Here is a 15,090-nt window from a genome sequence, read left to right as displayed (position 1 = left end):
TATTAAACATTATTCAATGTCTAAAGATAAAAAAAATGATCGGGAACTATACTGGGATTGCCTTTCTTGCTGATCATTGTGGAACTTGGCATTACACTCGGGGACTAAATAGATCGGAGACAATTTCAGATTTGTATGCTCCCCAAAGAGAAAGCATATAGCATCGCTTTGTCCTTCCGTCACAGTCTTGTCAATTCTTTGTTTTTTTAAATATCTTTTCTTCGGCATTGCTTAGATCAAAGGATTTACAGTGGACCTCAATGATGTGTGGTTTAATGTAAAACACGGATGTCCTTCGGATGCATGGATTAAATAATTTGTGATTATGCAACACACTCTTGATTAATTCCTGTACATCCAAACTGCCCAATATTTTATTACACGACACAAGGGAGACATAGTTTTCGCTCTGTAGCCTACCGGTTCTATGAACACTTTTGTTCAGTCATTGAAATGGTACATCTCAGATTTCTTGAAAGGACTCGACCAAGGAGGAGTGCTTGTGTTAAAGGTGCCCGTGAAAACCAATGAATCTCCAGATGCAACAGGAATTGGGTGTTTTATTTTGTAAATATTATATGTTTGGTGCAATATTTTTTGGTGTAAGTCCTTTTTGTAACTTGCTTGTCTGGGCACTAGGTCAAATAAAAGAAGATAACAGCTTTTGTATGCAATACTGAGATTGTTTTTTATGTCTCCCCCTCTCTGGGGGAGACATATTGTTTTTGCCCTGTCCGTCAGTCCGGTAGTCCGTCCGTACGTCACACTTCGTTTCCGATCGATAACTGGAAAACCGCATGACCTAGGATCACCAAACTTGGTAGGGAGGTTGGTCGTGAGGTGTAGAGGATCCCTATTGTTTTTAGGGTCACTAGGTCAAAGGTCAAGGTCGCGGCGACCCCCAATATAAAAAAACATTTCTGCTCAAAATCTTGAGAACGGTTTGACCTAGGTTCACCAAACTTGGTAGGGAGGTTGGTCATGAGGTGTAGAAGATCCCTATTGTTTTTGGGGTCACTAGGTCAAAGGTCAAGGTCGCGGCGACCCCCAATGTAAAAAACATTTCCGCTCAATATCTTGAGAATGGTTTGACCTAGGTTCACCAAACTTGGTAGGGAGGTTGATCATGAGGTTTAGAAAACTCCTATATTTTGGGGGGTCACAAGGTCAAAGGTCAACGTCGCTGTGACCTCTAATGTAAAAAAATATTTCCGTGCAATATCAGGAGAATGCTTTGATCTAGGTTCACCAAACTTTGAAGTGAGGTTGGTCATGATGTCTAGATGATCCCAATTGTTTTGGGGGTAACAAGGTCAATAGTCAAGGTCGTGGTGACCTTCCATGTAAAAATCATTTGCGTGTAATATCTTTCACATATGTTTACCAAAAATTGTAGAGATGTTACTCGGGTGTACAAGACCCGCATTGTTTTTGAGGTCACTATGTCAGAGGTGAAGGTCACAGACACCTGAACATAAGAAAAGGTTTCCGATCAATAAGTGGAGTTCCTATTGCCTTTGAGTCTTGAACTTTTGCATGCTGGTAGGTCTTCTTGGGCAGATGATCCGTATTGATTTTGGGGTCACTGGGTCCAAAAAGAGAGTGATGATGAAAAACGGTTTCCAATCAATAACTTAAGTTCTGCTTTACCTGGAGTCTCCAAACTTTGCATGCTTGTAAGGGTCATGCAGTAGTTGGGGTCACTGGGTCAAAGGTCAAGTCCACAAGGGCTTGAAGATGAAAACCGTTTCCGATCAATAACTGGCGTCTCATTTCAACTTTCGTGCATTTTGTTTATTTTGTTTTTTTGTCCATAAAAGACCTGCCGTTTTTTCCCTGAGAAACAGCAGCACTTGAAGGCCTTTGCATTTTTATGGTAAGTGTCTGTTTACTAAGCCTTCGGGGGAGACATGCGCTTTTCTCAAAAGCCCATTCTAGTTTTCATTGGATCTTTGTAACTTATTGTGTGTAAGAAGAGTTGGTTCATATATGTGGGTCAAAACCATGGTTATGATGCCAATTCATAGAAAAGTTGTGTTTATAATATTTCTATATTTCACTTCATCCTCATAAAAGTACGTTATCATAGTCATTTTGGTCAAGGTACTCAGGTAAGTGATATAGTGCCATTAAGGCTTATGAATCACCATCCAAAGGCGGATGGATATTGTTTGGATATTGTCTGGCGTTGTCAATCTGTCTGTCCGGAGTCATAATTCAAGAACCACTCGATATAATTTCATGAAACTGAAAAGAAGTTCACGTGAGTTATTTAAACAGTTAATTTGCATAGATCGCTTCGCAGAAATTGGTGATGACCAGGGGAGAAAGCTAGACTCGACAATGTGGAAGAGGCCTAGAAAAACAAGGTTTTCATTTTTCGAGCTTTATTTTACCCACACCACATTTTATTTCTTTCATTTCTTGAAATCCATTAAATATAAATTATTTATGTTAAAAGTTGGCCATTAAAATGTTTTTCACCTTTTATATATAATGCTTAAATTAATCACCCTTAAGGCTTATACACATATATATGTATATCGTCCTTTCCGAAAACTCATTAATCCGCCCCTGAAATAGTCACTTCAACCGAATTATTAAGTCCCCGAAAGTAGATTTTTTTTAAATGCCATGCTTCAATTTTTGCATGTTTGGGTGAAGCCAATGTTTGTTGTATAATTCTTTGTTTCTGTTAAGTTTATTGGGTTTTCAATAATTATGTAAGGAACTAGGGCTACAACCAAACAAGCAAAAGTCAAGCATGACATTTGAAATACGTGCAAACTTGTCTCCTTCTGGGGACTATGAATATTGCAGGGGCAGTGGAATGACCTTTCAGAAAGGACAATTACAATTGCTACCTGTTGATTGACAATGGGCATATTGGCCGATACCTGGATCTAATTTCACGAACATTTTTCAACCGAGTCCACTAATTTAAACCGGGAATAAAATGTTCCTGGAAAGAAAGTAAGTTATTGTTATGTTGTTGTTTTTAATGTTGATCCTTTTAAATTTTGTTCCCACAAAGAAAATATTATCTCAGTTTGTTAATAAAATATGCAAAAAACAACAACAGTTGAGTCATTTCTGAAATATTTGAGTAGTTACTTTAGTACATATTTTGCTATAACACAACTTTCATAAAAAATGTAAACAAAAATAAACTTCATTTTTGAGAAAATGTTATTCAAACAGTCTATGATTGTGTGCTTCGTTAGGCTGTGGAGTGGTAAAATTTATTGAGTAAAACCAGGGCCTGGTCTTAAAAAAGAGCTGTGGTGAGGGTATTCATCACATTCAGTGATAACATGTTTTATATGGTAAGTTTTATTTTTCCAGCATGCATTAGCATGGAAATATATTTACCTCATCTATATGTCTGAACTACATATATATATTAGGTAGCGGGTTGGTGGAATTTCATAAACATTTGATTTATGTATCATGATAGCACTATGATAGCTAAGACCAGAGTTTTTTATCTTTAGATTTACGGGATATTTTCCAAAAGGAAATGGTAAGGAGGAGGAAATAAAATTAAATGGAGAAAAAGGTTCCGAAGAAGAAAACAATAAAACGGATTTTCCTTCGATTTGTTTAATTAAAGCACAGAAAACCAGCTAGATCCGCCCATGCATGCCTAGATTATAGGCCTTGAAAATATAAACAATTGCTTATGAACACGATACAGTCTTCAGTTTTGATTGTATCTCGATGAAACTTGTACAGTGTTTAGATATCCATAAGAGCTCGGTTCCTTTTGAAAACCAGCCAGATCCGCCCATGCATGTCAGATTATGGGCCTTGAAAGTATATAAAAATGCTATTTTTGCTCGTCTGTGAACAATTGCTTGTGAACACGATACAGTCTTCAGTTTTGATTGTATCTCGATGAAACTTGTACAATATTGAGATATCCATTAGCGCTTCTTTCGAAAAACAGCCAGATCCGCCCATGCATGCCTAGATTATTTGCCTTTAAAGTGTTTGAAAATTCTATTTATATCTAATATAGCTAAGCCTTTTTTCAGCCAAGTCTACATTAGGCAAGTCTACATGCGCGAAGTCTATTTCTGGCCAAGTTTACATGTAAAGTCACAATTGCTTCACAGGACTGGTATACTTAAATTTGAAAATGTTTGAAAATCTTTTTGTCTGAAACAGCTATCAGACCCTTGCTATTTTTAATAAGGCTTAATTTAGTGGTCCGCTACCATGGTTGTTCAAATTATGCCCCTGGGGTCAAAACTGGCACTGCCCGGGGATCACAAGTTTCCTAGAGACTTGTTTCAAATAACAAGGCTCATACCTTTGATATTTATTGTGGAGCATCATATGATGACCGTCTTGCAAAACAGTTGAAATTATGCCCCTTGGGCAAAAGCTGGCCCGGACCCTTTTGACCTACTTTTTTATTTTTAAAGCTACATCAATGCAATTTGGACCATGTGTACAGTTTTGCAAACGAGCATCAATGTTGTCCTCGGGTGTCATTGACTTTGACCTTTTGACCAACTTTTTATTTTTAAAGCTAAAAAAATGAAATTTTGACCATGAGTACAGTTTTGAAAGCAAATATTTGTTCCCTCAGATGACCTTTACTTGGCACATAATAAAATATTTCATGCAACTAATCTGCTTACAACATTTTCTGTCCTCAGATGTTGAACGTGCAATGTTTTCAGCTAACCAAAACACAAAACGTGAACTATATGTTTGTTGCTTATTACCCATAAATACATGCTCTTGATTGAAAATGACCACAAGAGCCATGCCAGTAGAGCAAAGGCCCTCATGTGCCTCTTGTTTTTAATAATGTTTTAATTTTGTTCCCAGTTTAAGTACAATGATGCTTTCTATTATGAAACTCCATGATCACACAGTTTTAAACCTTTTATTTTAAGACTTTGTGTGATGATCATAGTTTCAAACAATGACTGCATCGTATCATTGAAAAGTGTTTGCATTAGGTGCTCTGAATTGTATTCCTCCGTCTGCAGATAGAGTTGGGACCTCTAATCATAGAAGTACTTGGGTTTTACCTATAAGTTAATTATTATTTGTTGTATTGTTAAGTTTCCTCAAGTTAATGCATACTTTGATAAGATTCACCTTTTGCGTTTTTTTTCTTTATTTAGGATTGTTGGGATAGGAGTGAGGTTTGTGCACTTAAACTGGTTTAAACCCCCAGTAAATTTACATATTCACTGTATGTTGAAGTTAAAGTAAACTTACTTTGGAGCTCTTAAAATGTCCAATGGAAGCATCAGCAGCAACCTCATCATAATTCATACCATGGATTGTGACGATAATGAAAATATCAGAAGTACTGATGAACTTACCGGAAAGAAACGCCGAAACGTTGAAGAGGGAACTTTTGTGCCAGCTAAGAAATATCATCGAGATGTTACTAAAACATACACCATCGAAGCAGACCTCAGTGAAGCCGACCGTGAAGAAGATGACCTCCATTCTACCTCCAAAGTTTGACCTGGTGACAGCAGCCCTACAACAAAGTGTAGCTCCGACGCTGACGATGAGACCCAGAACGGAGAGACTGGTGTGGAAATGTCCGAACCAATCGACTGGGACAGCCTGATGTCAGATCTAACCTGACTCTGAAAAGAAAAGCAGATGACATCGGGTTGGATAACAAGAAATTCGTCAAGAAAGACTTCTGGCAGCTGGAAAGCAAGTACAAGTACTTGTACAAGAAGCCGTACGCAGCATGGACTGATGATGACAGAAACTTTTACAAGATACTAAAACAGGACAAGACCAGACAGGCACCCTTAATGAATATGTTCAGGGTGACCCTTAAAGACATAAAACATAAACTCAGCATGGACAGGTTAGCTTCTAGACTGTACCTGAATGACAGAGATGGAAACCTACGGACCTTTGAAAAATCTGGAAACTACATGACCGTTCAGGCAGACACATCCAGGACGATCCCTAATTTGGCGACAGCCATCTTCTACCCTCCGGCAAATGTCTACAACAGACTTTCTGATGCTCAAACAAACAAAATCAACTGCATAAAGTCAATCTATATGTTTGGCTGTATGATGTGGTACAAAGAAACAGACAATGGAAATCAACGGGACATGGAGCTACTGGTATCCTGCAGCATATAACTCAACAGAGTAACTCCTTTCATTGGAAAGATCAAAACTCTAGTAGAGACTCGACACTCGACGCGGGATGACCTTGCCGTATAGGCTTTCGGCCTTTGTCATCGAGCGATACTTAACAATCCTTGATAAACATACCTAGTTTTTTTTATATATAGTTTGTATATGCACTGTGCTTATTTGTGGATTTTTTGTGCTGTTTTTCTGTTTCTTGTTTGTGATTTTTTGTTTTTATGTTCTATGTATTTGGCGGTTGCTCAGTGCCATTAAACCGGGTTTATGTTTACACTTTTTGCTACTGAGCTTATTTCGCTAGTTTCACACAAAAACTTCATGAAAAAATTGCAAATTCATGTTATCTTTAAAACCGTCGTTGGCTGACTCGACTATTCGATTTAATGAAAATTTTGCAGATTCATGTTATCTTCAAACCGACTTTGGCTGGCTGACGGTGTGTTTTGGCATGTGACGTTATTTTCTTCAAATATTTACATAGGTAATAATTTGAAAGAAAAGATTAGCTTATATATTTAGGATTGTTGGGATATGAGTGAGGTTTGTGCACTTAAACTTGTTTAAACCTTCAGTAAATTAAAATTTTACTGACCGTTCCAAGGCGGTACCTTACAATCCTTGATAAATATACCTAGATTTTTTATATAGTATGTATGCACTGTGCTGTTTTTTTGGAGTTTTTTTGCTGTGCCAATAAGGTGGCCTAAGTACGGGTAAAGGGCCTTTCAGGGTTACGGTTGTTTGGTTGACGAAATGTCATTAAAAGACCTTCTAAAACAGTCCGTCGCGTTTTTAGAAAACGGCCCTTTAAACTTTGTCCATCGCGATTCCGTCCAACCTACGGACATTGCCATAAATTTTAGCAAAAGCCGCTTGCTTTGCTACAAATTCGTTTCTGAGTTATCTCCTTTAATCAGTCGCTTACATCAACAATCTGGTACCCGTCTTATATCAACGATTAAAATGCAATACGGGTGAGGCCAGAAACCGGATATCGAAGGGGCTTAATTTTTTCAAAAAAATGGGGCGCAAGAGGAAGCGTGTACGGAATGCTTGTTTATTTTTGTCGAATTTTAGTTTCTATGTTCTGTTTAGTTTAATATTCGTTTAATTATATTGACTGGCTAGTAGTTTTTGTTTGTTTTAGAAACTGAAATCGTTAAAATCATGTGATTTAAAACATAATCAGGCCCCTTGATACATGGACGGAAATGCATTTTTCGGCGCCAAGCCGTCACTTTTTGTTGTTAGTGAAAACGTTAGAAGTGTTCCAGGCAAATTATGATCACTCTCATCAGTATAATAATGGATGGCTACTGTGTTTCAATGATTGTGTTTCAATTGACTTAATTTTGTATAAGCTGTGGCTTGAAGAATTTTATATAATGTTTTCGGAAAGATGGTAAGGATTTCTTTGTTAGGCGATTTATTTTTATTCTTTCGTTCATTTTGCATTTTTGTGCAATGCATTGGTTATTTAGGATTAGCATAATCATTTATGTATTTTTTAAATGGGAATTAGTTCTAAAATTTAATTTAATTCGTCATTTCCAAAAACGGTTCTTCATTAAAATCTCGGACAGCAAAATGATAAATTTGCTGTATTTGTCGAATTTTAGCATGCAGTAATTATCTTTAGATGTTCTCTTTATCACTTTTGAAACACTGCATCTTTACTGTTTTACATGATGCAATTCTTTAATTTGGAAACTTTTCTAAATAACAAATGATTTGTATCACACACTATTGTAAATAATGGTAAAAAATACCTGTATTATTTTCGGATAAGTCACAGATCATAAATTTGATGTATTTGTCAACTTAAAGGAATTTTAGCATGCGGTAGTATTTTCATGAATGTTCCTGTTTCCAGTAGCCCGACTCACCAGATTTCACTCACTAAAAATGTCCTCATAATTATATTGTTTCAGTTCCTTGCCAGATGATCACAAAGAAAGGCAATGTGAAAGGAAATTTCCGAAAATGGAGCGTAAATATCAGTAAGTTTCTTTTTCTCAGTTCTTTATAAATCTCGTGTCTGACAAGTCTCACTTGCACGACCTGAATTTATGTAAAACATTCCACAGGATAACTGCTAATGTTGAGCCGGTTATGTGTTGAGTAGTTTATAAGCGTTAACTTGACCATTGTTTACAAGCGATGGGGCAATGTAAACTAACCGGGATAGGTAAATCAGCTTATCACAAGGTTAACTGCCTAATTGAAATGCTCGAATTATATGCGTTTATGTCTATAAGTGCTGAAGTCCTGTGGTTATTTGATGTGTTCTAGTCTAGGCAAATGTATGTTTATTTCTTAATCATAGGATTTAACTTTTTACAGCAAAATGATGATCTCCCTGTAAATAATGATTAGAGTCTTTTTTCAGAATAACGCTGACACACTATAATACCTAAATTTCCATGTTGATAAGTTCAACTGTCAATTTCGAGACCTGTACAGAGCTCATAGATTTTTTTCACTTTTTTATGACATGCCTTTTCTTTTGTGAAAGTTTAGCGCGTTAAAGTTAAAATTATGAAAAATTAATAGCTTAATTCTGAAATACAATAGTGTTATACTTGTACATACGGCCTAATTCAGTGTCAGTATTGACATTTAAAGGATAATACGACAACGATGGAACTTTGATAATTGCATATATTTATTAAATGCAAAGAGTTACAGATAACAGCATGTAGATTCTTGGATTTACAACATCAACTACCTATTCCTGTATGATTTGAAACTGTCAACAAAAAGGCTGAAAATATTGTTGGTGTACCGGCTAAAATTCACAACTTTTATGAGTTATTAGGCCACACCAAATTGATATTTCGTTCCGCGGATTTACCGCTCCTATTTTTTTGAAAATGTAAAAAAAAAAAATTTGTGCGCCCGCACCTCTATTTTGATCGCCAAGCAGATTTTTTCAGGTAATAGTTTATTAAAAAGCTAAAAATAATCAAGTATAGTTTTTCTACGCTAGTTTTCGTGTTATTGTAAAGGGAAGTTACCGATGCGTGGTGTTTTTATACTGTATATTGATCGGTTTAGCATGGGTTTCAATAAATTAATCAAAATGGCGGCTTCCGGTATAAACAATGTGGCTCGAAGTTTGGAAATTAAATCTTATTTTTGACAATAAATATGTTTTGAGCATGCTTGAAGTCATTGTTGATCGTCTCATGCACTAAAGGATCATTATTTAAAGCAATCATTATACAATAAAGCATGTGTATCTGAGACTGGTAGCGATTATATTGCGCAATTAGTGACTCGTTTTGAATGGAAATCGGACAGGTCAACTTAACTGGAACATGAGTCATTGTTTGGTCGAAATTGATGTATCAAGCTCATTTTTGATCGCCCACCCCTCGCCCTTGTTCCAGGAGTAAACCGGGGACAGCAGAGGCAATGGGCTGTGTTTTTACCTTTCAGGTGGCCCCGCAGTGCCTAGTGAATGTGGTTTTGTCTTCATATTGAAAATAGTCGGGAATGGGCCTCACATAGGTATTCGGGGTTGCGGGGCCATTTGGCAGGGATTTTACCAGCAGTGTCCCTGCAGGTCTGGTATTTTCCCCTGTTTTGAGAGACCTGATATCAAAGTCCCCGCTATTCCAGACTTGGGGGGGGGGGGCATATACAATTGGCTGGTGCATAAAAACATCTAAATAACCAACAGACTTCCCGAAAGCCGTCGGTCCGACGGACATGTCCGGCAAATTTTGATCAGGTCCGACGATTTCTGAACAAATATCGGTCCGACTGTCCGGCTATTTTTCATTTCCGGTGACCGGGTTTTAGCATAAAATCCCGGTAACCGGGTTTTAGCATGAGCGCCAAAGAAAACGTTACACGTGTTTTCATTGGTCGCTTTTGGCACAGTGCCCTAAGAATAACCAATGGTCGCGCATGTTACATACTGTCAGTCATTTGCGCATCCAACATGGCTTCTCTAAGATTTTACGAATGCTAGGTAAATAAAGAGAATATTATCAATCGATGAATGCTCTGAAAGGAAAATGAGTATAAAACGAAATGTCATGAAAGAATTCTTTTGTGAAATTGCAAAGAAAAAGGAAATGACTCGTTATTGACAAAGAAAAGCAAGTAATAAATAACCTGCGATGATGATGGTGAAACTCAAACCTCCAGAAATATAACATTCCATCCACAGAAGGCTATGGACACATTGCTGGTAGGCAATTGTTACTTCTATCTTTAAAAAATAGCTCTACCTTTTTAAATTTAAAAAAATATTTATTCTGTACAAAAAAACAAATCCATAATATAAGCTATCAAAGTTTAATCAAAATTCACCACAGTTATAAAATATTTGGCATGTTATAAAAGGCATTTTATTTGTGAAAAAAAAGGTTGATAAAAGTTTATTTGTACATCCACTGACCATGATAAATTTTGTACTTTTAGGCAGAGTCTAGATCATCAGTAGATGTGCCTGCCCATATAATCGAACAGACTACACCAGAACCATTGGCATCACAGGAGGTTGACACCCTGTCCAACACTGAAAATGTCTCTAGCGTTTTTGAGCAGGGATTCCAGCAGGATATAAAAGACCTTGCCTCAGAATTTTCACATGTGTCTGATACTGAGATAACACAGGATTCTGTAAATCATGTGCTTGAAAGTCCTTACATCAGGCTCTTGAAATTGAGATTTAACACTCTTCCTGACAAACAGGACTTTAACCCCGTTATTGATGAGGAGTGTTTTGAATATCCAGATGAACTTTTGAATTTTAACAGACTGATGATTTTCATAAGAGACATACAATAAAGCCTTTATTTAGAAGTAAGCTGCTATTGATGAATAAAGCAATGTTATTACTTCGTTTTTGTTCCTCTTTTTTCGGTCTGACAGATTTTCTTTCGGTCTGACAGATTTTTATGTCTTGTCAGACCGAATGTCTGCCACTTTTTTTCAACTTTCGGGAAGTCTGAACCAAAACAGAAAAATACCCTTGTTCTTTTTGTTTCAATAAGCACATGTCATTGCATTTCCTGTGATAATAAAAACAAAATTTAGTCTATGTTATATGGAGTCTGAAGTTTCATGATGCCTGTGTAAGTGATCATTTTTTACAAATCCACAATCAATCCTAAGTTATGTCTAAATACAGTTGCATATGATGTTAAACTGATTCAGGTAGATTTATATAAGTCGTTTCAAACTTTTGACTTAAAGCAGGGTTATTTATAATTATGAATGATCGTCATATTAAAGTACGTTTTAATTATATAAGAAATTAGATTTATCCATATAAAACGGATGAATAAATGATACAGTTAGTAATTTATTTAATCACAGCAACTTGCCAAACTCTTTTAGCATCTAGTTAGTGTAAGCCAGTCCTTCACTATACAGGAACGGTTTTTACTTCTTCTTTAGTTAAGATAGTGTAACTCATATTTTTGAACAGTTTCCAAAATTGCATCTGTATCAATGTTGATGCCCACAGCAACTAACATGGAGTTGGTAGATGATTTGATTCTATACTGCAGTGCAGTAATATATCGCTCATGTACTCCTTTTTTTCTCAAATGGCAGTTGCCTTCCTCTATTTCAAGTCTGTTTTCCCTGAAAAACATATGACATTGAATTTAGATTTTAATGATAAGAAGCAAGTTTAAAATTAATTCTTCTTTCTTTAAATAAGGCCAATTGTAAATTTTAACTCAAGAGGATAATAGAATTGATGAGATTTTAAGTAGTTCACATTGAAGTTTTACTTTGCAGTTGAAACCAAAATTGCTTGTATTAATTGTAGGTACAGGCCGATTTACATAAGCCTCAAAGTAAAAGTAAACTATTTGCAATCTACTGTCAAGTTCTCAAGTCTTATGACAGTTAAGGGGCATTGTTCTCGTAGTAGAATGACTTATGTTTGAGAAAAATGGGTCCTCCATGGAAAAACAATAAATGTACGACTTTGTATTAACAGCTACACTCACTTCTGTCAAATATATATTTGGTTCCATCGAAATCCACTATGACGCTTTCATGAGTCGAAAAGAAAAAAACTTCATAATTTTTAAAATTATCTTAACTAAAATCCTTACCAATAACTCTAGTGTCGTAAACAAGTGAGCACCTGCAGAAATTGTACAGGACATGTTGGTGGGCTCTGTACGGTGTCAAAGTGATCAGGGGTCAGGCGTACCGTACCGGTAACGGGGAAAGTTGACATCCTCACTTTAACTAACTGCATAACTGGTTGTGTATTACTTGTCTCCATTGAGTCTAAAATGGACAATTATTTCAGTGAATATCATAAACAATTATGAGTAACACATGATTTCTTCACCCAAGAACATTAAAAGAATGCAGTCACAAATCATAAATTCTAAAATGTCACATATTTTCGCGACTTCTTTAAATTATCTCTTTTCAGATCAAATGAAAGTATTACACAAGTAAAACCATTTCAAAGCGATGAAGCGCAATTGCAATAAGTGCTTATTTTTCTTTTTGTAAATAAAATCAAAATTTTTAATTATTAGAAATTAAATTAGTTAAAAGAAAATTCAAACTGACGATTGACATGCTCTTTCCAGAAATAACAGTCACTTAATATTTTCATTGAATAATTTTGTACATTTAGTAAGGCTTCAAAACCAATTTAGTTCAACAATAATCTACAAGTGATAGGTAAAAACTCACCAGTTTGCCATAGTGGTCAAATTATCTACTCAAAAATTGAAAGCTTCATCCATTATCGTCTGCAAAGTGTACTTCCGGTTTATTTCAAAATGGCGGCTTATTGTTGTTATTCAGTTGTGTGTGCAATTTTTTTCAGAAATAAAGACAATTAATGCACTTTGAATTGCTGTAGAGGATAGAAATCACATAGATTAATGATCTTACCAGCTATCAGCCAATGTGTTTCATTTTCACGCTGTCTGATAGAGTGGAGATTAAAAACTACTGTTTGGCACATTGACGTCATGGCAAACCAAAGACTCCAGACATTTGCTTAAACAAAACGTAAGTCAATTGTGAAGTTTAAAAATCATATAAACGACTATGAATGCCTATCAATTATATATGTACAGCATGGTCACTAAAACAGAAGTTGTATGAGGAAACTATTTCTTAACCAATTCAATTTTTTTTTAGAACCAGTTGTTTGGGTTCATGAAAAAATCTTCTTTTGATTTTCAACACCTTGTTAAGAATATTTCTACAGCCACAAATCCATGACCAGCTGTACACAAAGTTGATGAACAAGAAAGGTTAAAACATCCCCTCTCAATCCTTGGTGTACCCCAGCCCGGGGGTGGGGCGTGGGGGTGTGGTTACAATTGTCTTACTGGTGCATTAACAACTAGAAAAGCTACGTTTAAATCTTGGAACATTAAAATGCATATTTCCCACAAGCTTCAAAAGGGCCAGCCGCCCTTTGCCTATCACCAGAGTACATCCCTAAGACCAATGGGGCCTACTGTGTCCCCCATCGACCCACAGAATAGCATGTATGAATAATGTAACCAGAATCCAAACTAACCCTTATATCTTATCTTACATTTAGCACAACCTGATTTAATTTCATTTATTATTTTAATTTTCTTAATCCAGTCCACTGGAAATCCATTGGTATACAACTGAAATAAATTTGACCAGTGGCATACCACTACTGATCACTACTGATTATTGGTTACCAGTGGAATACCAGTGTTGTAATGTTTACCACTGAAATGCGTTTGTATTCCACTGGTATTATGTGGTATTTCATTGGAATACCAGTGTATTTATGTAAACCACTGGAATACAGTGGTATTCCACTGACATTTTTACTGGGGATGGGACGTTTAAAAATTACTCAGTTTTTAGTAGAAATGTAATGTTTAACATTCTAAGCAACAGTTTGAGTAGGAAAACCTGATATAAAAACAAGAGCACTGCCAGCAGATCTTCTGTTTACTTTAGTTGAACTATTTTCATTGAAAACAATGAACTATTCACAATTTTTAAAAACTTAAACAAGTAAGGACTTCAATAACCTTACCAAATTTTAAAGAAAGAAGTCTATGAAAAACAACTAAGGCTCATTTAGTAGTGTTAAATATTAAGCCAATGTTATTTTCACAGACTTAATTTTTTAACTGATTAAAGATGAAAAAACCCACCAATATCAGGAAAACAGAAACTTGAAATTTCCACATTGAGAAACAAAACAACAAAACCAGGTTTTCCTAGTCAACATAAGGAAACAAAACCAGTTTTTTTCTAGTCAACATTAAGAAACAAAACCAGTTTTTTCTAGTAGTTTAAATCACTTACTTTCTTTTTATAAAACTCTCATAACGATTAGTATCAAAAGCAGCATTACATGCCGGTGAGATATAATTTACTGGAAGATCCCCAGTAAAAATGTCAGTGGAATACCACTGGAATACCAATGGTATTTCAGTGGTATACCAGCGGTAAACTTTGGTGGTATTCCACTAAATGTTTACCGCTGGTATTTCAGTGGAATTCCACTGGAATACCGGCGGTAAACTTTTAGTGGAATACGACCAAAATTTACCGCTGGTATTCCACTGGAACTCCACTGAAATACCAGCGGTAAACTTTGGTGGTATTCCACTAAAAGTTTACCGCTGGCATTCCAGTGGAATTCCACTGAAATACCAGCGGTAAATTTTGGTGGTATTCCACTAAAAGTTTACCGCTGGTATCCTACGATACCAGTGGAATAATAGCGGTAATCTTTTAGTGGAATACCACCAAAATTTACCGCTGATATTCCACTGAAATACCAGCGGTAAACTTTGGTGGTATTCCACTAAAAGTTTACCGCTGGCATTCCAGTGGAATTCCACTGAAATACCAGAGGTAAATTTTGGTGGTATTCCACTAAAAGTTTACCGCTGGTATCCTACGATACCAGTGGAATACCAGCGGTAAT

General features: G+C 36.1%; 1 protein-coding gene across 1 annotated transcript; it reads left to right on the top strand.

Moving 5' to 3' along the window:
• Window positions 1–10,103: 10,103 nt before the first annotated feature.
• LOC128242069 (uncharacterized) lies at window positions 10,104–11,008 on the top strand. The gene is made up of 2 exons (XM_052959105.1): window positions 10,104–10,356; window positions 10,590–11,008. The coding sequence occupies exons 1-2, from the start codon at window positions 10,342–10,344 to the stop codon at window positions 10,956–10,958; spliced, it is 384 nt and encodes a 127-aa protein (XP_052815065.1). The 5' UTR covers window positions 10,104–10,341; the 3' UTR covers window positions 10,959–11,008.
• Window positions 11,009–15,090: the final 4,082 nt, after the last annotated feature.

This window comes from Mya arenaria, chromosome 8, assembly GCF_026914265.1.
Source record: "Mya arenaria isolate MELC-2E11 chromosome 8, ASM2691426v1".
In the NCBI taxonomy this organism is placed as follows: domain Eukaryota; kingdom Metazoa; phylum Mollusca; class Bivalvia; order Myida; family Myidae; genus Mya; species Mya arenaria.
The sequence above is the reverse complement of the archived record's forward strand: the minus strand, read 5'-3'. Positions and strand labels throughout refer to the sequence as shown.